At 38.8% G+C, this 27,988-nt stretch overlaps 1 protein-coding gene across 3 annotated transcripts; it reads right to left on the bottom strand.

The window, feature by feature from the left end:
* Window positions 1–92: 92 nt before the first annotated feature.
* Window positions 93–27,419, bottom strand: LOC135471755 (uncharacterized). 3 transcript variants are annotated; one of them, XM_064751086.1, is made up of 18 exons: window positions 26,385–27,419; window positions 24,239–24,433; window positions 23,698–23,922; window positions 15,704–16,330; window positions 14,306–14,431; window positions 13,522–13,578; window positions 12,846–12,938; window positions 12,019–12,146; window positions 11,192–11,345; window positions 10,504–10,620; window positions 9,644–9,754; window positions 9,065–9,240; window positions 8,636–8,764; window positions 8,066–8,232; window positions 4,404–4,523; window positions 3,154–3,319; window positions 2,672–2,849; window positions 93–1,959 (listed from the first exon to the last, which is right to left on the bottom strand). In XM_064751086.1, exons 1-18 carry the CDS (start codon window positions 27,238–27,240, stop codon window positions 1,793–1,795), a joined length of 3,792 nt encoding a protein of 1,263 aa, XP_064607156.1. In that variant the 5' UTR covers window positions 27,241–27,419; the 3' UTR covers window positions 93–1,792. The 3 variants fall into 3 exon arrangements, with proteins under 3 accessions (XP_064607156.1, XP_064607164.1, XP_064607173.1); XM_064751103.1 differs by lacking the exon at window positions 26,385–27,419 and having other exon boundaries at window positions 97–1,959; window positions 24,207–24,323; XM_064751094.1 differs by lacking the exons at window positions 23,698–23,922; window positions 24,239–24,433 and having other exon boundaries at window positions 94–1,959.
* Window positions 27,420–27,988: the final 569 nt, after the last annotated feature.

The following is a 27,988-nucleotide window of genomic DNA, read 5'->3' as shown; positions in this document are numbered from 1 at the left end:
ATGCAGATTTTCATGTGAATAGCCAGCTGGTTGTATAAGTCATATTGGTGGATAGCAGGTGATCTACAAACTTCATGTAAGACCACCTAAATAGTCCTGTGCGTGCATAGGTTAAGCCAGGGGATGTCTCAAAAGACACTCTAATCTGATGAGTGAGCGAGTGAGTGCTTGGGGTTTAACATCATATTTAACAATTTTTCAGTCATATGACGATGAAGGAATCCTTAGAGTGTATGTAATGTGCCTCCTCTCTAATCTGACGAAATTCACATGGGAGAAATATGAAAAATAGGAGAAAACGTATTATTGAGACACCTGGAACATATGAAAGAGCAATTTTCAGTGTCGTACATTTTTACTTGGTTACAAAACTTGATTGGTTGGGTTGTCCAATTTCAGGGCTTCAAAAATTCACAGCATGATGCGCTCAGAATAAGCTTGAATAAACACTTTGCAAACATGTGAAAAGGTTGAAGAATTATATCAAATTTATGTACATATATGTATATGTGCTACCGACTCCTTATTGCCAACAAGGCTTCAAGAACTCAGCAGGCAAGGCAATTCCATGTCAAAGGTCAGGATTGATGTAACTCCTAAATTTGTCTGACAAATGAAAGACGTACATGGAAATTGTACACAGCCTGGAGAAAAGATAAATAAACATTCACGTAACAAATAACTACAAATAAAACAATTTATTTCACTTTATTTCATAATTTAATTTTTTTTTTTCTTCTTTAAACCATAATTTACGGTCAATTATCCAGCCTATACATGTGCAATGTATGACAACAACTTCATGTCTTTCCCCAATTGAACCGTTGAAGTTTTCCCCTCAGATTACAAGAGTACAATGGATTCCTAGAAGCCAGCTACATGTGCATGTATTTGTTTTGCCAGCTCAGATTCTAATTTGCATTAATATAAGTAAAAGCAGTTTAAACGTCATAAACCTTGTTTTAACAGAAGGCTGAACAAAAACTATTTTCATGCAACAACACAATTTCATGGAATGAAACAATAAATAAACATTCATAAAAAAACACCAAAAGAACAAGAAACAAATCAGTCTCCCACATTTTCAATAATCTAATAATCACAATGGAAACAGCGTCTTCTAAAAATGACCTAAAAATAATGAAGGATTGGTAAGTTGTCAAATGCAGTGGAAGACTTTCTTCACTTAATTAAGTATTAAGGCAATGGTCCTGAAAGTAGTCACTTAGTATTCACAATGCAATTTTATTGCGAGATCACGCAGATGAAAAATTTCTTCAATAAGTCTTGCTGCCGAGTGTAGTGCACTGAATTCCAAACCTCTGGTTAGTTTGTGATGAGCACGTATTGAGTGACCCGTATAAAATGGCAGCACAGAAAATTACTGACACAGGACTTCTTCATCCTCGATGTTCAGGCACAACATACCACGGACTTTGCAGTACTGTCTGACCCACATAAAATGGCAGTGTATAAAACAGACAACACTTTTCCCGCTGAGTATTATATTCAATGCACCAGGAGTTTGATTGTTCAGAATTTAGTTATCACAATAAAATGGCAGTAAAGGAAACCGATCACACATCAACTGTGAGAGAGTGATCTTTCTGCTGAAGGAACCCAAATCAGATTGTCAGATCCACTGCTGTTGTTTTGAATCTGAAATGGCATTACAGGAAAGAGTTCACACATCTCCAACTGTCAGAGTATGACACTCCAGGCTAGGATCACAAATCGGCTTCTCTCATCCACTGTCTTGCAACAGCTAAAACGGCCGAAGTCTGTCAGTGTGTCACTGAGACATAGTAATCATCTTGTCTTGATCAACATGATTTGTGACCATCAGCTGTTCAAGGGTGGCCTCGTCCCTCACCAGACCTGAACTGTCAAACTCAATGTTACGGGCAGGATCCTGTACAGCCTGTGCAAACTGGTCCTCTGTCAGGGTGATGCCATGTTCTGTAACAAGGTGAAACCAGTTGGAAATATGTAACAAGCCAACGTACAATCTGACCTTGGAACATTGACACTTTAAAGGACACATTAAACACTTAATATTTCTTAATATGCAGTTTAGGATGTGTGTACAAGTACATGTACAAAAAAAAATCCGCTTTAAATTAGATTTTAAGGCCCCACCAGTCAGTCAGGAAACTTAAGTAGCTTACAGCCATGGCATTAACAAGGATAGCTGTTTGGGGAAGCTGACCTTATCCCGCATTCCCAGTAAGTCCATTAATGGCATTATAAAAATATGCAGAAAATAATGGAGTTATTAAGATACATGTATAAAATATGCCTCAGAAATGAAAGTAATTTTACCACATTTTGGCATAATTTTCTTCATCTTGGGTTTTTTTTTTTAATGTACATGTATGCATTAAAGTTGTTTTCCAGTAAAGTTACTCTTACTTTGGTCACAATTTCTTATGGTTACCTTACACCACTGGGCCACCATCTTCATCAAACAGACACTATTGTGCCATCATGTAGTAACTCAACATTGTGAAATAAGTGCATTGCAACACTTTCACAAATGCCAAATGACACAAACTTAGCTTTAATAATACCCGTCAATAGAAAGTTGGTTACAGTCTGACTGAAAATGAAGGAATATTTGTGTAAGGTTTGAAATAACATTGCTAAGGAGGTGTGAATGACGTATAGTAACCTTCTAAGTCCACCTCCAGTTCCTCCATGGGCACCTCTTCAACAGTAATGTTAATCTCTTCCACGTTGACTTGAACAGAGCGAGGTAGACGCAGTAGGGCTTGGCTGGTTTCTCCAGCAGAATTAGTGATGGACAGGGTCTGCTCTATTGTCATTTCCAAACACTGAGAACGGTGTTCCTGCAATAAGAAGTAACTGGTTGAAAACTTGGATGTCTTGTCAACATTGAAAAACTGACACATGGACAAACAGATAGCATTAAGGAAAAGAACATGTTTCTAATAAGTAAATTTCAAGCCACTCGGTCCTGTTTAAAATGTTACTAAAACTTTCCAGTTTAGTCATCAATCCATGTTTAAACATTATAAATAAACCAATTCTTGAGAGTTGCAGAAAAGACACCAGCTTTTTACTATCGTCCTACTCATCACTGATAAAGAGGCACATTTCAGAGGCAGACATTTGTTACGCAGTTTGACTTACATCAAGTTGGGCTGCTGTTTTAAAGGATGTCCCACAGTGCTCACATACACCCTCCATCAGTCTGTTAACCTCAGAGTGTTTCCGTTCTATATGTTTTCTGATGTCAGTGAAGGTGTAGCCATAAAAATCACAGATTCCACACTTGTAGTCTTTCTGGCCTCTGTGTCTGGCAAACCAAAACAGAAACACATAGAATACAACTAAGATTTATTGATTTATTTATATGTATTTGATTGGTTTTTAACACCTTGCTCAAGAATTTATCACTTGTATGACAAGTACCGTAAACCGTAACTGATAACCCTTCAGACTTGAAGCCACAACCGAAACAGCGAGAGCAAAGACTTGTAGCCCGGACATGACTCATTTGTATTTATATAGTATATATAAGGAAAATCGCCACCTGGTTACCATGACAAATGGACAAATGTGAGTCATGACACATCCTCATCTGTGTATCTATGTATCCACCAAAAACTAAAACTCTGCCTAGAAAACTGTTGGAGCTGTAGCCTGGGCACGAAATCATGTCTATTTATACAGTATATATTTAAGGAAAATGGTTATCTGATTACCATGACAACTGCGGGAATGGACAAATGTGAATTGCAACACATTGTCATCTGTGTACATGTATGTATGTATCCACCAAAAATTAAAACTGGACGTGTGTGTGTGTGTATCCACCAAAAAATAAAACTCTACACAGAAAACAGCAGGAGTTATAGACCGGAAACAATATCATATCTATTTATACAGTGTATATAAGGAAAATGGCTATGTGGTTACCATGACAACTGCGGAAATGAACACATGTGAGTCGTGACACAATGTCATCTGTATAAAACTCTCTGTAGAAAACAACTGCAGGTATACCCCAGACACAAATACACAGCAACAGACAGACAGAAGGACAAAATCTCTACAACCTAATACGCTCCGCCTAATAGTGGGGGCATGTAAAAATTTCTATGTGCTAAACTATCTTTAATTTTTGGCTTTAAAATTTTTGACGATTAAAGTCCCTTAAATTTTCCTTTCTTTTTTGAATTCTTTCATGTTTAAATACGTTCTATTTTTTGTGTGGCAGAGACGTGACCTCGCAAGCTCTGCCTTTGCGCCACGCAAAAATCGAACTCGTCCATATCAGCCTGTATTCTAGTAATAATCTGTAAATACTATAATCAAGAATCAAAAATTGACCTTTATTGGTCAGGGATCAATTGGACTTTCTTTCAGTGAGTTCTCACCTTTTCACATGAAGCTCCTTGTTCTTGACGTGACGGAACTGTTTACCACAAATATCACAGAGGTACTCAGGATCTCTATGGATTATCTCGTGCTTCAACAAATCTGATTTTTCACAACCTCTGAAAACAAGAATACTTAACAGTTTTATATTTACCTCAAGAAAACACTCAATTTTATAACACATTTCAACAGCTTCTGACAGCCTTAATGGTCAAACTCTTATGTAACAAAATCTTCAGTTATCACTTAATAAAAAAATAATAAATACAGAATAATAAATTGTTGGAGAACATGAAGCTGATGCAGGATTTTAGCAAATCTTTAAGTCAATTTTTTTGTGGCTTGATAGTGAAATTTTTGTTTTAACACTAACAGTAGATGTAAGCTGTTCTAACAAATAGACAAGGCATTCGGAGAATCCCGCCAGCTTGCCTGCTATAGCAGTCAACTAGACGATGGAATCAGAATAAAGATGAAAGTTGTAAAGTGTTGTGGGGGTAAAGAGGTCACTGTGGGGCATCTGTGCACAAAATTGAGACAGTGGTATCTGATATGCAAATTGTGAATTGCATGCGGCAATCCATGAACAAGTCCAATGCTTTGAATGGCTGAGCATATGATGAGCTATGGTAGTAAAAAAACTTCATTATAGGGTGTTCAAGAACCAGCTTGCTGGAGTGGTCTTTGATATGCAAATCGCTTCCCATGATTGGCTATCTGTGGACTGTGGGTGGATACTGCAACCTTCTGATTGGCTGAGTAAATACTCAGCTGACAACAGTCACTGACTGCGTGGATGGTTTAAACATTCCCTCACAGTCTAGGAAGGCACATGCATCAGCCAGTATCATAGGCTCCTAGTACCAATACAGATGTGGAAAGTTTTCTACAAATACTTGTGTATACCAGATAAATTGGTAACCACTAAGGTAAATTCAGAAGAACAGAGTGAAGTCAATCTGAATGTGTGTCCACAAAATAGGAAAATGGTAAAAATGCCAGAGGAACCCAATACCCTTCTTGTTTTCCTAAGTGTAGGTAGGCATGTGCATAAAATTGTTGCCCTACATGAAACTTTTCTTGATTACAAAAATGGTAAATCTGGCAAAGTCCATAAATCTCATAAGCAATAAAGTCACAGAAACCCTGTATAGAAGAAACTGTTGCCCTGCATGGAGGTTAAAATTTCTAGAGAGCGGGTTTACTACAAAAAACAAATTGATGTTTCTAGAAGTAGTAAATTTTTGAATTGAAAGTCTATCAATTTAAATCATTAAAAAACATATAAAGTCTATAAAACTAAAACCAATTAAAGCTCTTATGTTCCTTACAGTGATATCGGTGGCCAAGCATCAAGGCCCAGTTGAATGAAAAAATAAGATCGGAAAAAATAAGCTTTGGAAAACATCTTTTTACAAACAGATGCTACCACACATAACTACGAATAGCTTGATTTAACTGCAGACAATGAAAAATTCAACAAATTCAACCTGCATGTACAAACTGTAACATTATTTACAAAAACAGACAGCATGGAGAAAAAGCATGAAAAAAATGAAAAATGATCAACTGGGTTTGAATTCCATACTACCAAATATCATGTACAATGCATCTAGTGCTGAAAACCACCATAGTGTCTTGCCCGTGTCAGGCCTTGGTGATCAACACACCTTGTTAAGTATGTACATTTCAGGTTGCTCCACACATGGCGTGCAATCACACTGCTATAGAGTCCCATCTGGTTTGCTTGGGCTCAGTTCAATTTTGAGAGCGGGCGAGGGCATATTTGATGTAGCTGACAGGAAATGTTAGGAGACTATAAAGATATGAAATTTTGGTCCAAACAGTTAGAAGGAACAAGTGGTGTTGTGTGTTGTTTTCCTTACAAAAGATCCCCAGTCCAAACCATGGCATACAATTTTGTAGTTACTTTTCTGTGCAGAATCCTAAAGCTCGTCTCTCCCTTAAGCCATGTAAGTCCGGAAAAGAAACTGGAATATGGCCTAATAAGAGTCACATTTTTTGGGCTCGTAATGACTCAAGGTACATGTATGAATAGAAATGTGTGGTATACTTGGCCATGGCTTTGGACTTATATTCCTGATAGCACGGGTGTATGGGGGGAATGCCGATTGTTGAGAATTATCCATGATGCATTGCGAGCAGGGCTGGCGTACGCGCAAACATGCAGTACATGTACAGTAATACACAGTTACCTTCAAAGCCTATGGTAAATGTACAGGCTTACATTTCTATTTCTGAAGTAGGGCGGTGTCATTTAAACATTTCTAGCAAGAAAACTATTGATCGTAGCTCAAATCCATTGGAATGGTGCCAAAAGGGCATGTCTTCGGCTACGTAACTGAAAAAAGTTTTTTCACCATACCTCAAAAAGTTACAAAGATAGGCAAAAGCAGATTCGGAATCAGCGTTGCCCAATACACCAGAATACATGAAAACATTATCAAAATTAGACACTTTTTATGACGTCATAACTGCGATCAATGGCTAGCTTCAAAAGCTCTTACTGGGATCACTCTACAAGTACATCAAATGTCAAAGAATTCATCCCTTGGTTCTTAAGAAGAAGATTTTTAAAGGTTTTGATCTAAATCCAAGATGGTCGCTATGTCATGTGACCAAAGTCAACCAAAAACAGCCAAAATTTGTCTCTTTAAATCACCAAATTTCAACAACATCCAATGAAAACTTTTCCTTTCACAGCTCTTAAAGTTTTCAAACAGATTTCAAGAAAATGAAAGAAAAATAGCTACAAAAATCCGAACGATTTCAACAGGTGTCCCAGCACAGAGTGCTGAGCCACCTAATAACACAGTTCAACCTTCCATCATTAGGCCCTTAGTAGATGTACACTGGTGAAAAGGAATATAAAAAACTACACAAAAAAACATAACTTTCTATTGTTGTATGTTGGGAATCCATGTATGATTGCCATTATACAGGAGCTAAAAAAAAAGCTTAACCTGCTATCTGAGAATGTGTATTTACATGCCATACCTTAGACTAGGAAGCAAAAAAAAAAGTCTAAACTTCAATCTATGTATGATAGCCCAATATACAAGAACTAAACCAAAAAGCTGAACCTTCAATCAACAAATGAGAGTCTATTATACATGTACAGGGCCTAAAAGAAAACGCTCAACCTTCAATTTATGTATGAGAGTCCATTATACAGGAGATAAAAAAAAAAAAACTTAACCGCACACCAACAACGAAACTTTCCCCCATCTAACAATACCGCTCCTTACTTTGTACAGGCCAGCTAACAATTAGTTATTAACATCAAAATTAAGACCAGGGGTAAACCAACAAATTAATGCCAAGCATGTGCTGACACTGGGGTGGTTTTGTGATCATTGGGTCTGCATCTTTCATCATAAAAGCAAATTCTATGATAACTGCATAATGCAGGAGGAAGGTGTTCCAAAATATTTGAAAACAATACATTTGTTTTTTTAGTCACATCAACAGGAATGATGATAATACTACAGACTGAGTTTATAATCTAAACACAATTTGTTGTAGTACTGTATTCCTGACAACAACATGAATAAAGACTCACAAATACTGATTTGAGATTAATATCTTTGGGCTACCATGTTATGCCAAAATACTCAATGACAAACTGCTTGGTACTTACTTGTAGTCACACATAGAACACTTGTGAGGTTTATCTGCCTCGTGAATACGCAGGTGACGCTTGAGGTGAGCTTTACGGGTAAACTTTTTATCACAGGTGTTGCATTCAAACAGGACATCCGCTGGCATATGGACCATCTTTGTGTGCATCTTCAGAATGTATTTGTCCTGTGGAAATTCAAACAAAGCTTATAACCAACAGCTCTGAAACCATGTAAAATTTTCCTCAAACCTTGCTGTACGAGTAGAAATAAACAAAAATGGTTTACCAGGAAAAGCAACTGTTGAAACTGCAGATGAAGAATTACAGAATGGACAGACATCAAAATGGACCACCAGAACTACTCCTCAAAATGTAGAATATAAAAGTTTAAACGAAGCAAGAAGACTTTCATTTGCATGTGGCAATGCCATATTTGTGGAAAAAATCTCAAATAAATAACTTACCGTATAACTTACCATACATCTAAATCGCAGCATAAACGTAATGATGTATCTTCATATTTGTATGTAACATTACAATAAATATGCGTTGTGCTCAAAACTGATTCACTACAATTGTGACGCGTACCTTGTAAATTTTCCCACAGATGTCACATGCGAAACCTTCACTGTTATGTCTCAACAGGTGACGTTTTATCATGTAGGCATGTTCAGAGGTGAAATCACATAACTTGCAGATACAACGCGGATGAAACTCCTGAAACAAACACCAGAAACATGCAAGTAAATCACAAACATTCTATATTTATTTATTTACTTAGTTGGTATTTTTGCTATACTGAAGAAAATAAAAGGCTCAAGTTTACGGGTAGAGAAAACTGTACGCTTAATCTTTTGCCCTGTACACAGCTACTTGACAAATCTCATTGGTCAAAGGCCCGGAAGTTGTAGCAAGGCAGATAAGCAGGCCCTAATGACTGCTTCCTGGCTCACTGGTTGTACAACCTCTAGGGCAAGGTACGTGTATTTGTACTATGTACATTGCACTAAGGCTCACCCTTGTATGTTGTAGTACTTCAAGCCTTTCAAAGCTGACATATTTGCAGCATTTACACTGGTGTATATCACCCTGATGGGTGAGGATATGGTCCTGATACTGCTGTGGGAAGTACGCCTGGAAATGACATTTGATGCACTTCAGCCTTTCCAAGTCATTCTCAGTAGCCTTTAAACCTGGGTGAGAAAGAGACATATAAAGTTAGAAGCGGGTTATTTATACAAAATACACAGAACTCCCAATGTCGAGTAACATTCACACCTAAAAAAAACATGTGGTTATCATTTATGAAAATATGATGTTTCAACAAATATAAATATTTTTCCACCTTCACAGTTACTTGTTCTCTATTCAAAAGCTTCAAAGAAGAAAACATGCACCATAGCTCTGCTTTCCACATCTGCCCCAAAGTTCCATAAAATCGAATGTGCGCTTGGCCTCTACTACTTCAATGCAGACACTTCACCTGTTTTACACTTTGTCACCCTCTCACTCAGCACAGTTGAAAGCCCTACAGTATTAAGACCCACATCTCTCCCCTCACATTGAAATCCCCAATGTTTAAATGTAAACACTTACCTAGTTTCACAGGTTCTTTCTTGGTGTACAAATTGATCATATCACTGGGTAGGTTCAAAATGGTGGCCTTTCCATCTGGAGTGAATGTGGTACACATGGAGATCTGCTGCCCTGAACATGGACATCGAGCATAATGAATGACACTGTGTTCTGTTGTGTAACCAACAAAATCCTTATCAAGATATTAAGTAGCCATAAATATAGCTAAACTATAGGCAACACTACTTCAACTGGTGCATTTTTGGACCTGGACATACTTCTTGACATCACATTCTTGATGAAAGGAAAAAACAAATTAAGAATTTTGTCCATGTAATATTCAACCAGTCACAAATACACAACACTTTTTTTATGCCATCTCTCCAATTATACAAAGTAGAGTATGCTGACTTTAGGTAAATTAAAAAGTGCTTTTTGTTTAAGCATTCCTACAACAGTTCAAGTCAGTTGTTTCCTGTGTTGAATATATGGGGAAACCCCATTTGATTTCTATGGATCTCCAAGAATTTCTGGCTTATCAGCTATAATTCACTCACAAACTGGTCATTGCTGGCTTTATTTACTTGAGTAGCTCACTTAAATGGCAGCTGCAAGGTACCTGACCCACGTCCTGATTTAAAGCAGCCGCCAACAGTGACCACACATCGTTACAGGTCAATAATCTGTGATGACACAATGTTTTACCTCTTTGATTACAGAGCCAACACCAGTACTTGAGAAAACATCTCACCAGTGACCATATTCTAAATGCAGACGGATACTTTGGCAGAAGCAAGTCAACTCTGAACCCAATAACAGTTTGTGGAATGAGGAAAGATTGAGTAATAACATCCAATAAAATTATATTGTTCAGTGTTTACCTGTATTGTCTAAGCCTCCTGGTGCACCACCGTCACCTGCCTGTTTCAGGGTCAATACTGCTGACTGGGCATTCTCTGCCTTGGCTAGCAATGTCGAGCCTGCACTTTCTATCACACCTTCAGTAAAGAATATGTACATGTAGTTCGCATAACAATGTAAATGAAAGAACATGATACCAGATTAAAGGAATTCTGTGTAAAGATAACTTTATACCTTAAGCTACAAAATAGTATTGAACACACCTCTGTGTACACTTTATACTCTAATTCCTCAACCTTCAGAGTAACTTTCAGAGTAATTTATGCTCATTTATAATTTGAATTTGGAAACAGAACTACATTTGTTGGATTGGCAATGTTCAGGGCTACAAAGCATAATGCCTTCAGAATATGCTTGAATAAACATCTTGCAAACACACGAAAAGGTTGAAGAATTACAGTAATATATAAATGTCAACATATAACTTTCACAACATTTGAAAAACCTTCCTTTCATAGTTACAAGAGATACAACTGACAGTAAAATATTTATTTTTTACACCCTTTACCTCAACTATGTTACTGTTAGCTGACATTTCATAAACAAGAGAACAATGGCAAAGGACACGGGTAAACCTGGAATGTAAACACTCTGCCTTTTCATCTCTAAAACATTGTCCAACAATGTATTTTTAATAATGTGCCCCACCATTAATGTTGGCTTTGTCTCCAGAATTATCCGGACCAATCCCAGTCACAATACTTGAGTTAACAATATCTGTAACCACAGCTGGTCCAGGCTGAGGTGCTAAAGGTGGCAGTGTCTTCATTTGTTGCTGGAATGCTTGCAAGTTTTGTAAGCCCTGGAAACAAGAGAATTTTAATTTACTGAAAGGACTGAAAATCAATTTTAATCAAACATTGTAAGCACCAAAAACACCATAAATTAGTTAATGAAACAAAATTCTTTTGGAGAAGTAAAACTACCACAATTTATAAAAATATTGTAAATATCATGTAACTCACTGGTAGATTCTGTGATAATTTTAAGAGCCAGCTCTAAAGGAAGGAAAGACAGCTATTCACGAAAGTGTATCCTTACACATCGCGGGTCAGCTGACGTATGCCAACCATCCACACTTTCCATACCTTTCAGAATTAATAATCAGGGTGCTGCTTGGTTATAGGGTTGAGACCCATCAACCTGTGGTGGTCTATTCATCTTTTAAGATCAGATTACCCCCCACCCCCCACTGCCCCTTACACTTTTTTTGTCACCTTTCCCTTGAGCATTCTGATTGGGAGTGCTGCTTCGGTGATAGGTTGACAAATTACAGTATATTAAATCACTGGTTTATTTACCTATTTATTTGGTGTTGTATGATGCCCTCAAACATCCGACAAATCTCCCAATCCAAAGTTGCGTCTGATTATCATCAGAATTCAAACACAAAACCTTATTAGCTAAGTCTTTATAGTGGTCTGCTTAGCAATAATTGGCTTGACAGAATTGTATGCAATTTAATTTTCACGTACCTTGATGGGAGCCATCATAAGAGTCTGCCCATTAGGCCCTGGAATAATGACAGCGGGAATCTGGGTAGGGTTGCCTTCCCCAACCCGAGGGTAACGCCTTGGTCTGCCTCGGCCCCTTTTTATAGGTACTGCAAAAATAAAACTAAACACAATAGAGATGCAGTACATTACCTATGATTTCATGATTTTTTTCACCACTGAATCATCCTGCTGTATTAAGGTTGTGAAAAATCCTGTTAAACTTTACATCATTAACAGTACAGTACATCAAATATGTTTACATAATCATGCTTACGTTAAGTCTTATGGTTCATCCAGGATGTGATAAGGAGGTGAAAAATTCCATGAAATCAAATGAGATTTATAGTATAATTATCTGATCCTTCCACACTCTGTTTGAGCAATGAGACCTTCTATTTGTTTAACATCTGATTGGTCTTCTAATACTGTACTCAGGGATTTTTCAAGCATGAGCTGGTTGTCGGTTTTAGAAGCATAAAGCCTTAACGTTCGCTGAAGCAACAAGAGCTGAATTTGAGCCTCCAACCTAAGCGGTCAAGGGCCTAACAGTTACAGCGATCAGGGACCACTTGTACGAAGCCCACTTAATGTTATAAGCAAGTAACGAACATGGCAACATAATGCCTACATTGTTGTTTGCTGTGGTTGTTATCTGCTCATAAACATTAAGAAGGCTTCGTGCAAGTGGACCCAGTGCATTAACTATCTCTGACCTGAGGGTACTTGAGACCTTCTCATTTGGGACAAACTACTGAGCTGATATGAAAGTACTGTACAATGTACTTTTAAAAGAATATACAGTTTACCTGATGTGCTTGGTGTGACTTTTGCTTGGTCAGAGTCTGCTACCTTCTTGAGAATAGCTGGGATAGTCATACCAACAGGCTTGACCTCATAACCTGAACAATAACACAGAAATCTCTATATCTGGCCATCCTTTAAAAAAAAACCTTCGGTGGTAACCCAACCCTAACAGAAAAAAAATACATGTAGGGTAGTTTGGTACAGAAATTTGTTTTTACGATTCTGGTAAATGAAAAATACAGGAATTTTAAAGAAATTACCATTGATAGACAAATCCCATCAGAAGCTTGAAAAGTATTTTTAAGCTGGGCTCTTTTTTAAGGGTCAGTTAGGCTACTCCTAACGAACACGTTTCACTGACAGTTTTGGACTGACATTTTGTACCCTACACTCAACAGTATGTAAAATTTACCTTTCAGTTCTGAAATGACTAGGAGTGAGAAATCCTCTGCTCAAAGCATCCAGCAAGAGCTGGATCACAAACACAATCTCATTGGTCCAGAGCTTGTGGATACTAGTTAATTGTCTTTTGCATTGCATGTATAAAGCTTTTATACAAGTTCACAGCATTTAAGACCAAGTTTCAATACACTGTACGGCTGACACTGTTTGGTTGGAAATGAACTAAAATGATTTGTTTCATGTCAAAAATAAGAATGTGACAATCCTTTAACCTACCGTCCAAGGCTTTAGCTCTTATCCTTTTTCTGATGCTTCTTCTCACACCATCTGGGCCTGAAATGAAAAATGTTCATGAAGTAAAAGGCACTTCAAGAAATAAATAATAACCATTCAAAGAACATTAAGTCATTATTTTTTCGAATGAAAAAAAGTTATTTACGTGAATTATGTTAAGTACACATCAAACCAAGAGAAAACACAATTAATTAAAGAAACAGATCAAATCAAAACATGACAGTAGCATTTGACTCTAAAACGGATAAAACCTGAATGCTAAATTGAACATTACATAAATGACATCACAAAAAGCACGCTGACACAATCGGAGACCTAAGGATGAGCCACAGAGACGGTACAAATCACAGTAAAACGCATCGTTTTCTGCTTTGACGTTGCAGTACGTGTGCACTTCACATATGTTTTGTGAGCACACATACACCGATAATTGTGATGTAATAAAAAAAACCACAAAAGAACTCACAGCTTTGGATTGTATGGATACAGGTGGGAAGGAGTTTTACGACTTCCCCATTGCAGTATATTGTACAATGTATGTTAATACTTCTATCACTTTACTCAACACTGATCAGGTTTAAAAGTTGAGATACCTCAGTTGAGCAAGCATAAAACCCCTCGCCCTCTGCACTTCATCAGGTACCCGACAAACATGGTTTTACACTTCATGCCATTTCACTGATCAAGGACTGATCAGTTGGTACATGAGTGAAATTTTAATGGCGGAACAGAAGTAAACTTTTATTGTAATTCTCCTTAATATTACCAGTATTATAAAGTTCGAGGAGTCCCTCTGCTGCATCTGTTTGAGACTCTCCTGTCTGGGTCTCCTGCTCTTGACCCTCCTCGTCAGCTTTAACCACTCGTCTTGGTCGACCACGCTTCTTTTTAACTGAAAAATTAATGAAAACCAATTTAAGTCACTGGTGCAGCGCTCACTGGGAATAATTCACATCTGCTATAAGGTGTAAATGGCAAGCTTATACTTTGCACAGTATTCAGTCCGTAGCTAAGAAAAGCATGTCTGCAACATGTGATAAACCAGATGCTGCAGTAGGTACTTACAAAACTCTTGTCACTCCTCGCCTCTTGTAGTTGTGAGAAATACTTCAGAAATACAACCATTTACTATGTAGTTGAAGGCAGCTCATAAAGCAATGTTCTTCAAAAGCCTGTCAGTCTAGCAGTAAATACGCTTCAAGAAACCGGGGCCAGATCATAACAATAGTTGAGTGGTAAAATGGTGCATACCAAGTTTGAAGACTTAATTTGTCCACAAGAAGTCACACACACAATGACATGCTTAACCATGGACCTGCTCCAAACGCATTATTGGCAAGGGAGGTTTAACTTGCAATTGCTAGCAAGGCTACCAAAGAGCTCGCCTGGATGAGAAACATGAAAGCAAAACTTCAGCTCAATGCATGAAGAACTGAAATCGTGAACTGGCATTTTACAGTCATTAATATTCTCACAGAACATCAGAGGTGGAACATCCTTCTTGTACCCTTTTGCTTTACACACTTGTAAAACTTCAGGTCAGTACATACAATACTTTTTGAGACACCAACTCTAACACCTTGTTCAACAGTGATTCTAATAACACAATAAGTCAGGAATACCGTACTTAATATGTACACACGGAATCAACGATGAAATATCGCTCCCCCCCCCCCACCATCCCCTGTGCTATTCTGCTCTACATGTGAGCAAACCCTGAGCTCAATACATGCATTTTTTTTCACTTTTTTTCACCCCTAACACTTTGTTTAACGTTCATTCTTATCAGGAATTCATTAATTTACAGTATTTAACATGCACACATCCACTCAACCATCGAATATCCCACTTGCTCTATGTGTGCAAACTCTGAGCTCAATACCTGCAGTCCTTTTTAAGACACCATCCTTAACATTTTGTTTAACACTACTTTCTCTATTATTGGATGACACCTACACTCAGTGTATGACAGAAGCTAGGCCTGTACTATATACAGGTCAGCTAAAAATGTTAATTGACTCAAAGTCATGAAACATATCTGAAAAATAACTGAACAATCCAATTTTTTTTCCTTAAGTTTCCTGACAAATATGTCAAGGTACAAAGAGTTGAAACAGATTAGAAACTTACTGAAGACTAGAAACATTTAGAATTAAACACAAACCATTTTCATCCAGATCTCCCACTTGAAATGAATCGAGCTGTCCAGTTTGGGAATTCATGATTAAATAACATTTCTTTCCATTGATCATTACTTCTGTTTTGCTGCCACTGGTCAATGGTTTGGACCAATCCATATCCCCAGACACATGTGCAACAATTGGCTGGTTCTTGGGCAGCTCACACGATTGTGTTGCTGTACCGTTGCTTATGCTCGGCAACATGGCCACGTTATTTTCACAAGGTGACTTTGGGTCATTTATATTATCCATCAGTTCCTGCAAGATCGTTTGACATTCTGCATCTTGTGATGTTATCTTCTGCAACAGGGACTGGCTCTCATTGGCCAAGTCCAAGTGAACTATTTCTTCTTGTCCAGAGTCACAGTTCTGAACAATAACTCTATCCATAGCACCTGAAGGATCATGGGAGTGTACTGTCGACATGATGGTAGTACCCTCAGATTTCATTTCATGGCCTGTGCTTAGGTGAATGATTGGTGAAACTTCACTGCTGCATGCTTCAACTATTTCTGTGTTTCCGCTTTCACCTAGTATTACAGGAACTGATGCTACTACAGCTCCTTCTGGGCCACATGTACTCGGAATGTTCAGGTCCATGGCGTTTAACCCTGGACAAACAAAAACACATGAAAATAAGTACTATAAATAATGAGTCAATAAAATACTCAATTAACAGTACATAACAGCAAAAAGTGTTTACTTCTTCGGTGTTGACCCATTTACTTAGTTTTTCTATGCTTGCCCGTGTATACACTACCAAAGAAAGATCCCATCCCCTCGCCCTTCCCTCCCAATATACTGCAAGAAAATTTTTCACCACTGCCCAATTTCTCATCAAAACAACCATGCAAAGGAATATTCTATTAAGAACAAGTAACAAAATTAGCAACAAAAGAGCTCAAGTACTGTCTGCCAGCTGACCACTATACATGTAAATATTTGTAGGCTAAGAAGTCAGTACTATCAGGAACAATACTACCAACTTTCTCCAAGGTAAGCAAATTTTCTATGTTTGAGAATTCAGTGATGTTCACCCTGTACTAAAGGCTTTTTCACTTCACAGAGTTGCATTTCAGAGGTGTAATTATGGGGAAGAGAGACTTAACTGAAGGCTTTTCACACTGTAAGACTTTTCACTTTTAGAAAACTACAGGACAAATATAGGACATCACTAACAAAATATAGGACCTATTTTAAGTAAGTGTGGAGGGTTACTAACTGAGGGGAGACCAAACGTCATATAATTTGGGAGAACTGAAGCAGCCGACTTACAGATTCAAATCTCTATTAGGCCCCGGATGTGGTGTCCTGTTAGACAGATGGAGATAGGTGATTTCTTGTGATTACAATTTTGAACGGAAGTGGTTATAAACTGCACACTTGTCCTTTTTTTATGGCCAAGATTTTACTTTTGCCTGATCACTATTTCCCAGGTCAGTAGGTGAGGGTTCAGTGGCAGCCAATGCACTGGAAGCTGTGTGGCCTTTTAAATAACCAGGGAAGTGTTTCAGAAAATATTGGTTCTTAAAATTATAACTCTTGCTGGTTAAAGCAGCACCACTACTGTCCCAGCCTAGTGGGTTGGGTAAAGGGGGCCCCGGGATCACAAAGCGGTCTTAGACTTCAATGAAAATTTAAAATCACTTTAAAGTTCATAGTTCTGATGTAAAGGTCCAAACATTGCTCGACAACGTAAATTCTGGGTAAATCACTTTAAAACTGATACTTCTGATGAAACAAGGGGAAAATATTGTTTGACAACGTAAATTCTGTGTAAGTTATTGTACAAAAAAATTTCAGAGAAAACAAACGAAAGAAACATATCAAATTTAATGATTAAAATTTCGACTTAAGTCTAAGATCGCTTCGTGATCCAGGGGCCCGAAGCCTAGGCCCTAGGATCACGAAACTGTCTTAGGCTTAAGAAAGACTTACTCTTTACTTGTGGTATAATTCCTGAACTTACTTTTGAAATTAAGCACTAATTTTCAAACGTGTCATGAAAGTTTAGAATAACTCGGAGTCTTAAAATAAAAATTCTTAAGATGAGTAACAATTTTAGAGCAGTAAGTTTCTGAAGACAAGACTAAGCCTGACTGAAGTCTTAAATAGTTTTGTGATCCTGCGGCATGAGGTTCTGGCCCCGGTATCACAAAGTGACCTTAGACTTAAGTCAAAATTTTAATCATTAAATTTGCTATGTTCTTTTCGTTATTTTAGCTGAAATTTGTTGTACAATAGCTTACCAAGAATTTATGTTATCATGCAATATTTTTAACTTGCCAGATCAGCAATAAGGTTTTTAAATTGATCTGAAATTTTGACTTAAGTCTAAGACTGCTTTGTGATCCTGCGGCATGAGGTTCTGGCCCCGGTATCATAAAGTGACCTTAGACTTAAGTTTCTGATAACTGGAGAACTGATTTAGATTATTTCTAGAGACTAAAATTATTACTTTTGGTGGGCAAGGCAAAGGAACCATACTCTATCTCAGTTTGAATGCCATTTAGACCCATGAAACTCTCAGTCTGGTATTTCAGATAGAGGCAACAGAACTATGATCCCAACTAAATCTGCCAATATAGATAAGGGTCCAGTAGCAGTCAAAGCCCCAGGGTCTGGTTATTCAAAACTGGATTAAGTCTTAAGACCAGATTTAACTTCAAGCCAAAACTTCAATTTTGTACTTAGCCTAAATAAAGCTGTATAACATTATATTAAATATGAACTAAAAGTGCTGCTGTTATACTTTGGAGAACTTCATTGGCTGCTGAGTTTGACTAAAAATTTAAATATATAAAATATGACTTAATACCAATATTAGCTAATACTCTTTCCAACAACTGGGCCTTGAAGATTTGGTCTTGCAGATATTGCCAGTGATGTGTTTTAAGAGATCTCTGGGGACAGAAAGCCTAGATTCATTGCACATATCTGTCCTTCATAATTATTCATAACTTTTGGTTAGTTTGTTGATAGAAGAATTTATTCTCATCACCACTGTGTGAAAACGCTTTTGACTGACAAAAGTATACACACATACATGCTGGGCAGCAGTGAGCAATCTGTCGGTCATCACTCAATTTTGTGACAGAATTGCAACAATTCATTTATTCAATTTGTTTAGAGTTTCACAAATGGTTAAATAAGACAGACTGTGGATTAATGTATATTTGCTTTGGCTCTGTGACATTTATGCTCAATAAAGGAAAATATAGGGCAAAATGTGTAAAAAAAAATATATAGGAAATGTAGGTCTGGGACATTTCACCAAATATAGGAAAATATAGTACAGAGCTAAAGGCGTATGACACCGAAATAGTGGAAGTCCTGTAGAACCTTCAAGTGGTGCCATGGGAACCGGCTTTGATTGTGGTAAAAAAAAAGGACGCAAAGAAAAAGGACGCAAAAAAACACCCGCTCAGTTTCCATGTAACGGACATGTGTCCGTCTAACTGTAAAGGAAGAGAAATTTCCTTGTACAGCCATGCAGTGTCATAACATGTGAAACGAATTTTGGCACTAACTGCAAATAGGGAAAATCCATAAAAAAGAAAGAAAAGAGGGATCTCCATGAAGAAAGCATTCAGAAACATTACTATTATCACACAACTGACATTTAAAGCACAAGCAGAATGTGTGAAAATACCGTCTGCTTCTGTATTTCGATAACAGATCTGGTCATGTCGAATTTCGAACGCTGTGATTGGTCACAAAATGGCGGAGTGCGAACCTGTTCTTTCGTGAAAATATGCCTCAATCAAGCTACAGGAGAGGTATGTGGCAGTTCAGTGGAGGTTAAAATTCACAATAATTCCAAACTTATCAACACTTACCTAAAAAGTGATCCAGGATACACAAATTAAGATAAAAACTGATATTCTGGTCATTCCTTACACTTCTGCCGTTTGGAGATCTGATTTGATGACGTCACACCACTAAAGGGAGATAATAGATTCCAACCTCAAACCAGTGTGTATAATTTACGTTCGGTCGACAGAGTTATCTCCCCAATTCTTGCGCCTACCTCTCCAGCAATGTCCAGCTATTCATCGCTATACACACAATACTCAGGTATTATAAAATTCTTGCGAACTGAAGTATTCTTGAGTATACGGTGCAAAACTCGAATCAAATAAATAAATAAACATCAACAGCTCTCAAATATGAGCTCAGTCTAAGTTGACCAGGGGCCTCCGTGGCCGATGTAGTTAGAGTGTCAGCGCGGAGCAATGACCCAGGAGCCGCTCACTAATGCGGTCGCTATGAGTTCGAGTCCAGCTCGTGCTGGCTTCCTTTCCGGCCGTAGAATGAACTGCGCGCGGTCGTAGGTTTCCCTCGGCCTCTGCCAGGTTTCCTCCACCATAATGCTGGTCGCAGTTGTATAGGTGAAATATTCTTGAGTACCGCGAAAACACCAATCAATTAAATAAATAACTAAACAAAATTACAAAAACAGAAGGTTAAGTTCATATGATAGTTCTTTAACGCTATACTCAAGATTATTTCACTGGTGCGAGGGCGATCATCCACATGTTGTTGGCAGCCTATATATACCTATGATCTTCTTTCCGTACGGCGTAAAATACCAATGAAATAAATAAATAAGTCTTGGTTTGCGTTCAATTCTGATGTAGTATTGCTGCTAAAAGAACTTACAAAATGCTAAGTCTTGTCTTCCGGCGATATATTTTCTTCAAGTATATTCGCAGTGGCCCTTTTTTTTTTGACAACACCAGTTCGAAGATGTCCTACTTTGGGTATTTTAGATTACACACTGTTTATACAAGAAAACCTCTCGAGTCGAAGAAAACTCACCCTGTTCCTACACGCATGGGCTTCGTTATAACTACATGTTAACTGGTGCCTAACTGCGGCTCTATAATCGAAGAACAATCTTTAGAAATCGACAAAGTTTTGCAGCTTTTTATATACGTAATGTGTTTCACGAATAAAAGCAAACGTTAAAGGATGCCCTCCTCGTCTTCAACATCTGCAATGATATATCACAGGCTGGCTGGTTATAGTCTCACGCTTAGGCGACGAAATCAACAAATATTACCATATATGCCGCATGACATCGAACTTAAGATCTTCGAACCAGTGGCCAAATAAAGACAGTTAATATTTATTTATTTATTTATTTATTTGATCGCTGTTCATACGTCGTACTCAAGAATATTTCACTTTTATGACGACGGCCAGCATTATGGCTGGAGAAAATCGGGCAGAATATCCGCAGGTTGCTGGCAGACCTTCCCACGCACGGCCCTTAGAAGAAGTCAGCATGAGCTGGACTTGAACTCACAAGCTTCTGGGTCATTACGCCATGTTGACGTGCTAATCCCCTCGGCGACGGGGGCCCCAACAGTCAATAGAAGCAATTTGTTAATGAATATATAAGGAATGGTTAAGCCACATTATATCTTCGGTATAATCACTCACTTTTTACTTATTTTATTTTATTTGCTTCAATTCAACGTACCGGCCCCGACAGCATGGTTGGTAAAGCGTCCGCTTCGTGAACGGTAGATCCAGGGTTAATCCTAGGTCGGGTCACACCTACGACTTTGAAAAAGGATGTTGTAGCTTCCTCGCTTGGCGTTCAGCATTAAGGGGATAGTGCAGCAATTGGTTGACCCGTATCAGTATAATGGCTCGGGCGTGGCCGCTTACTTACCTTCGGTAAGTCATCTCAGTGAAGCAGATAACTAGATAAAAGAACGGTGGAAATCCGTCCTGCAACAAGGAGTCACATTGCACGTACATGCACCCTAATGACTTCGTCGTCATCATATGACTGAAAAATTGTTAAGTACGACGAGCACTCACTCACTCACTCAGTTCACGGTATATATGCAATCATGTTAACAGCCTGAATCAGTTTTTTTTCTATACCACAAATAGAAAACAAAGCAACAAAAGTTTTGATACATTCAGAGTAAATAGAAACCTTTCGGATGGAATGTTTAAATGAATATAATTATAGCACTGCTCACTGGAACGCCATGGGTCTTGAATACACCCGGATTTGGTTTTCTGAAACTTCTCACGTTCAGTTCCCAAGCATAACGTAATGAAAAGCACAACTCAGAAGTTTTGTGAAAACGCCCTGGCTAGCGGTAGTAGGTGAGAAGGTCTAGCAACAACCTACGCGCTTTGATTGCAGGTATTCATACAGCTATTCTGCCGATTTTATCCATCACGATGAATTTACATATAAACATGGCCGCACGGCAAGGATAATACCTTTGAATCGTACGACAAACCAGGTATGAAACAGGAAATTTGTGGGAATGCCTGGCCTCCATGCTCTCTTCTCGTAACCTTTGGGACATTAACCCATGGATGGCCAATTCGTAATGCACCTTAGGACTAAGGTGTTCTTTATAGTGACGTACGTTTTAGATCACATGCTCGCCGCCAAATAATTATGGCCTATACACGACCATAATTACTATCACTCTACATGAGCATGGAGGGTGAAAATGGAGTGTCCCATATGGGAAAGTTCGTCAATTACTTGCCAAAGGCTGGTGGTTCATCCCAGTCTCCCCGTTTTTTTCCACCCATGACATACCATATGCGGCGATGAACACAGTAAATTATACATGCACCAACATTAATTACTAAAATTCCATTTTATGTATGCTTGCCCTGATGTCTTCCGGGGTTTGCTCCCACCATTATGCTGTCCGTCGTCGAACATGCAGGTGAAGTATTCTTGAGCACGGCGTAAAACACCATTCAAATAAATAACCGAATTTTACATATGTATAAACATATATTAGGTATTATACATCCTGAATATCAAATGTTCACCAAACACACGTACAGGCTGACCACATTTTATTTTCAGGCGTCACGTTATGAGGTCACTGATAGCAGGTTTCCTTTTATCGGTTTCCAGTATAAAACAGCAATGAAGAGTGTCAGCAATGACGTAAGACTTGCAATGTAGCTCCCTGTGTAGCAAAAAATTAAAAATGTAATTATTATAATAATTCATTTCATCCATGTATAGTCTTGGAAATACTGCAAATACTGTCAGAAGCCCATGCATTTAAATACTTCATCATTAAATCATTTATTTATTTTATCGTTGTTTAACCGCCGGCCATTCTCAAGCAACATCAATAAAGCACCTATAGATTATACTCTGAAACCACTGCTGTAAATCACATTGCAACAACAACACAAAGATACTACGGAAGTTGATAGTTGCCAACTCTACTTAAAACTGCTGAGAAAAAAAATATTGGCAGCTTCAGTTGACAAGTATATTGTATGCGAACAAACTCTACAATTAGATACCTTCATTCGGTCTATTTCCCACTATTCCTGATATTTGTCTATATATAGAGAGACCACAACGCGTTTAATTTAAAAATGATTTTGAAATACACCCAACCTAGATTCAAATGCACGCTATGCAAAACGAATACAAGGTATTGGTGCATGTGTTTTGAGTGAGTGCTTGAGGTTAAACATAGTACTTAACAATTTTTCAGTCATATGACGAAGAAGGAATCCTTAAGGTGCATGTAAAGTGCCTCCTTGTTGCAGGACGAATTTCCACCGCTCTTTTGTCTAATGCTGCTTCACTGAGACGCCGAAGGTAAGTAAGCCCCGCCCGCCCGAGCCATTATACTGATACGGGTCAACCAGTCGTTGCACTATTCCCTTTATGCTGAACGCCAAGCGAGGAAGCTAGGTGTGACTCGATACAGGATTGACCTTGGGTCTACCGCGGACGCTCTACCAACCACCAAATGGATGGCAGAACTGTGTAACTTAATTTATTCATTCATATTTGTACAATCATATTTTCGAGTAATATCAACAATGAACCGGAATATCATACTAGTTTTGAGAAGAATATATAAATGGAACTAATGTTCTCCACCTCGACGTATTCTCTTAGCCATTGGTATGAAATTGCTTATTTTGAAAATGGTATTACTTTTTTACTCACAGGTTAAGTTTGAATTATCGAAACGCTCTGGACGCAGTATGTGCTTTATATGGTCCAGAGAGCCATTGTTTGGTGCCGGTTGTAGTTGCAGCAGATGGCACATCAGCTCGTAGAAGTCGATGGATCGGACGGACGGAGTGAAGTACCCGCTCTTAAACGCTGGACCTCGAGCGAGGAAAAACGGGTTCATGTTGGAGAGTGTTGGGAGATACCCGTGGACACCTCCTGTCGGGAAGACAACAGAGGAATGGGATATATAATGGTACGGGTCCTTATATCAAGTCAATAAGAGTGACAGGTCGATCAGTCAAAGGACCTTAGATGATATCTATACACAGGGGCAACTCTTAGCTGCGACCTTTGGGACGTACACTGTGAGAATTGAATGCAAAACCTTCCTGACAGGAAGGTCATGAAACTCCATTAACGCTATTGTAAGGTGAAAAAATTCTTGACAATGTATGCATGGCGTTAAACAACATGCAATTATCAAATAAATAAATCAATACCTTGATGATTTTGTGTTGTCACATAGACTCACTGTCGGGATTGGTGAGATGCTCCTCTCTGGTTACAAGATACCAGCCTTCGTCAGCGATTAGGACTATCGGTGCGATCCGCTCACTGTTGGTATAATTCAGTGATTTCAGTAGAGCGCTCGTTTTCTGATGAACATGTAACTGAGGGTGTCTCCTTTCAGCCTTCCGCAAGCCTTCCAGCACAGCCTGTCCCTTACCTGAGTATACAAAGGATAACTGGAGAACCATTTATTTTTGCTGCATATGTCGATACTCACTGATTCACAACAAACACGAGAGAGGTGGATATTTCTGCATCGTTGGTCGTATACGGTGCAATATGTATTTGATTGATTTAGTTGATTGATGTTTTACGTCGTACCCAAGAATAGTTCACCTGCAAAATCTTAATGTTCGCAACTGACCACACGCGTATCAAATGCTTCTGAAAGAACTTAATACAGCATTTTAAAATGAGACAGAATATTTCCTACACTATTTTGACTGTTTTTTTTTTGGCAGAGCTTCAGTCTATGTCGTAGAGTATATTATGTATATTGTGTATAATATAAGAAAGAATTAACAACTGGGGCCTCCGTGGCTTAGTTGGTTAGCGCGCTAGAGCAGCGTAATGACCCAGAAGCCTCTCAACAATGCGGTCGCTGTGAGTTCAAGTCCAGCTGCCACCTGCGGATGACCTTGGGTTTCTGCCGGAGTCTGCCCGGTTACCTCCCACCATAATGCTGGCCGCCGTCAGCTATGTGAAATATCCTTGAGTGCGGCGTAAAACACTAATCAAATAAATAAATAAATATTAACTGTCTTTATTTGTCTATAATAAACAAGTCAAATTAACAACGTATATACTTCTGATAAGTATAACTTTTTATTAGAAGCTATGCCTCCAAACAGATAATTTTAATGTTATTTCCTGACTCGAAAATGTGTATGTGAAGTCTCATGAACCTTTCTTCGTTTGTTAGAATTTTTCCTTAATTGACCGGCAGGTTTTTGTCGTTTGGCCGTTGTCGACCCAGAAGTTAAAACCCCTTCTGAAATTTTCTTTTGATTCCAAATTGTTTTTGTTTGCTTAATCGACTGTTTTGTTAACGTCGTGCTTGAAGACCATACAAAAGTGCATAAACTATCCAGCACTCCATAGAGACAGATATTTGAAGGAGAGAAATAAAGGAAACAAGTGCTCATTTACCTACACCACTAGAAGCTTTATCTACTATAAACATGGAATCTACGAAACTTTGGTGTTTTTAATTATTTATTTATTTGATTGATGTTTTACGCCGTTAAGGGCCTGTGTGACCGCGGTGGTTAGGGAGGCTTAATGACCTAGAAGCTTCTCACCATGCAATGCGGTCGCTTTGAGTTCAAGTCCAACTGGCTTCCTCTCCGGCCGTACATGGGCAGGTCTGTCAGCAACGTAGGAATGATCTTGGGTCCCCCCTCCCAACCCTCGACATAATGCTGATCGCCGTCGTATAAGTCAAATATTCTTAAGTATGGCGCAAAACACTAGTCAAACATATATAAATAAATTTGACGCCGTTTCAAGCTTGGTGTGCAAAGAGTATGTATTTCTTTGTTTTTAACTTACACATGTACTAATAACTACGCGACAATGGTCCGTTTCCTATTTAAGCCCAAAAGATGCACATACTTAGTGAATTGAGAAAAATAGCCTGACAAAATCTGATGCACTTACTTGCCCTTGTCAAATATATCGAGGCTGTCCATACAGGAGGTCGTTTTGAGAAAAAAAGCTTACCATAAAATCTACAGACTAAAAAATAAGAAGCATAAGCGTCTGTAAATTTCAGGCCGTGGACAGATCACGAGAGACAAACTCCGATATGTTGATGAACTGATGTCATATTACGGGTAATGTAATTGGGTCATCCTTGGGTCGTCTATGGGAAAAAGTGGATGTATCTATATAATCATTTTGGAACAATAAGGAAATTTGAAACTTTTTCATTTTTTGCTCGCAAAAGGGATCAAACCATGTACTTCCTCGCGCTTTGGTTAAAGGGATCTATGCGTCGAAACAGGCATTCGTATACCAGCCGTCAATCAATAAGGATGTGTCAGGTCATCGTGATTTAATTGTTATAAGTTAACGCCCGCATGATTAAATCAGCCTTATTGTCTTACCTGGTTTTGGATGAATAAATAAAATACTGGATAATCCATGCTCATCATACAGATCACGCGAGACAAACTCCGATATGTTGATGAACTGATGTTTCGGCACATCGGCCATTCCGTGGTCTGCTGTTACTATCAGGTTTAGATTTTCAAAGAGACCGTGCTTCTTGAGCTGACTTATCAGATAGCCAAGGTGAATATCCAAATCAATCAGATTATCCTCTAGTTGTTTTGAATTTGGTCCGAACGCGTGACCAACAAGGTCAGGTTCGTCAAAATACAGAAGTCCAAGATTTACAGGTTTCTCATTGTGAAGAAACCATCGTATTATGCCGTCTATTCTGGTCTTGTTTTTAATCGTGATGTCATACAGAGGTCCTTTGTGGAACGTTGGTTCTATCCCCATCACCGGGGCCAGAGAAGTTGGCCATGTCATGGCCGCCGAGAACCGGTCGTGAGCCGCCTTTTGATTGGTCACCCAGATCGGTTCCGCGCCAGTATCAAACCACTTAGCCTCGGTTTGGTGCTGGTGAGTATACATGTCGTAATCACCATGGACTGGGTCATGGAAATCGTTCAGAACCATGCCGTGTGTTTCCGGGTACAGTCCGGTCAGCATGGTGAAGTGGGACGCCATGGTAAGCGTGGGCATGACGTTCAGCACGCGTCCCGCTCGCACCCCGTCCGTTGCCAAAGTCTGGAAATTAGGGAGGTCGAACTTGTCCATATAATCCCAGCGAAATCCGTCGAAGACCACGAACATCAACATGGGCTGGTGGGATGAAACGGCCTGTACTCCATGTATAATCGCATGCAAACACATTGCTGCTGCCAGAATGCTACTCGGCATCGCATCGCGCATGCTTGAAATGGTCAGCTTGTCTTACTTCTGTATGATATGAACTGGTTAGCTGCACTGGTGCAACGTGATCAATGCTTGTCAGCACGAAACCCTTCTCTACAGCAGCTTTAGTCCGCGTATAGCTAAACGCCGCGCATCAATTCACTTCTGTTCATCCAGTACATGATCGTATACAGAAGATATTCATTACAAGAACGAGTCTAGACGCAACCAGCTTTAAGAGGTCACGCGGCTTTCACATACTAATAGTTAGAAGCGTCTAACTAGCTTATCTATGTAAAACATACATATGTGACATACGTAGCCTACATACGCCAGAGGTACTGCTCGGTGCACATGAGGTCACGAGTGATGAGTATAGTGTATGTACTTTTATATTCCCCTCCAGATGACGTGCACACAGACTGGCTGTCTAGGATCACACCATGCATGTGACTTTTTTAAGTCTATATCACATATACACACATACTGATTATTATTAATCGAGTGTTTTTGTATTGCCTAGGTAAAATCGGCGTGAGCGTCAATACCCGTGCTGCCAGACGTAAGTTGGGAGAAACCGGGCAGTTTACCGGGAAAAACCGCTACCTTTCCACGAGCGAGCCGAGAGGACGCCAGCATGGATGACCCGGATTTGAACTCACACAGAACGTGACAAGCTCGTGGGTGCTACTCTGGCAAGCTAACCTCAGGCAATCCCACGACATTTGGTTAATAATACATGAATATTTTATTTTGTTTTCTGCTA

This window comes from Liolophura sinensis, chromosome 1 (assembly GCF_032854445.1).
Source record: "Liolophura sinensis isolate JHLJ2023 chromosome 1, CUHK_Ljap_v2, whole genome shotgun sequence".
Taxonomy (NCBI): domain Eukaryota; kingdom Metazoa; phylum Mollusca; class Polyplacophora; order Chitonida; family Chitonidae; genus Liolophura; species Liolophura sinensis.
Note: the sequence above shows the minus strand (reverse complement) of the source record. Positions and strands in the feature narration are given on the sequence as shown.

Coding starts and splice junctions, on each gene's coding strand:
- LOC135471755 (XM_064751086.1), bottom strand. CDS start 27,240: ATGCGCGATGCGATGCCGAGTAGCATTCTGGCAGCAGCAATGTGTTTG. Junction 16,331..23,697: donor CGATAATTCAAACTTAACCT/GTGAGTAAAAAA, acceptor TTGTTTGTCCAG/GGTTAAACGCCATGGACCTG. Junction 10,621..11,191: donor AGACAAAGCCAACATTAATG/GTGGGGCACATT, acceptor TCTTTACTGAAG/GTGTGATAGAAAGTGCAGGC.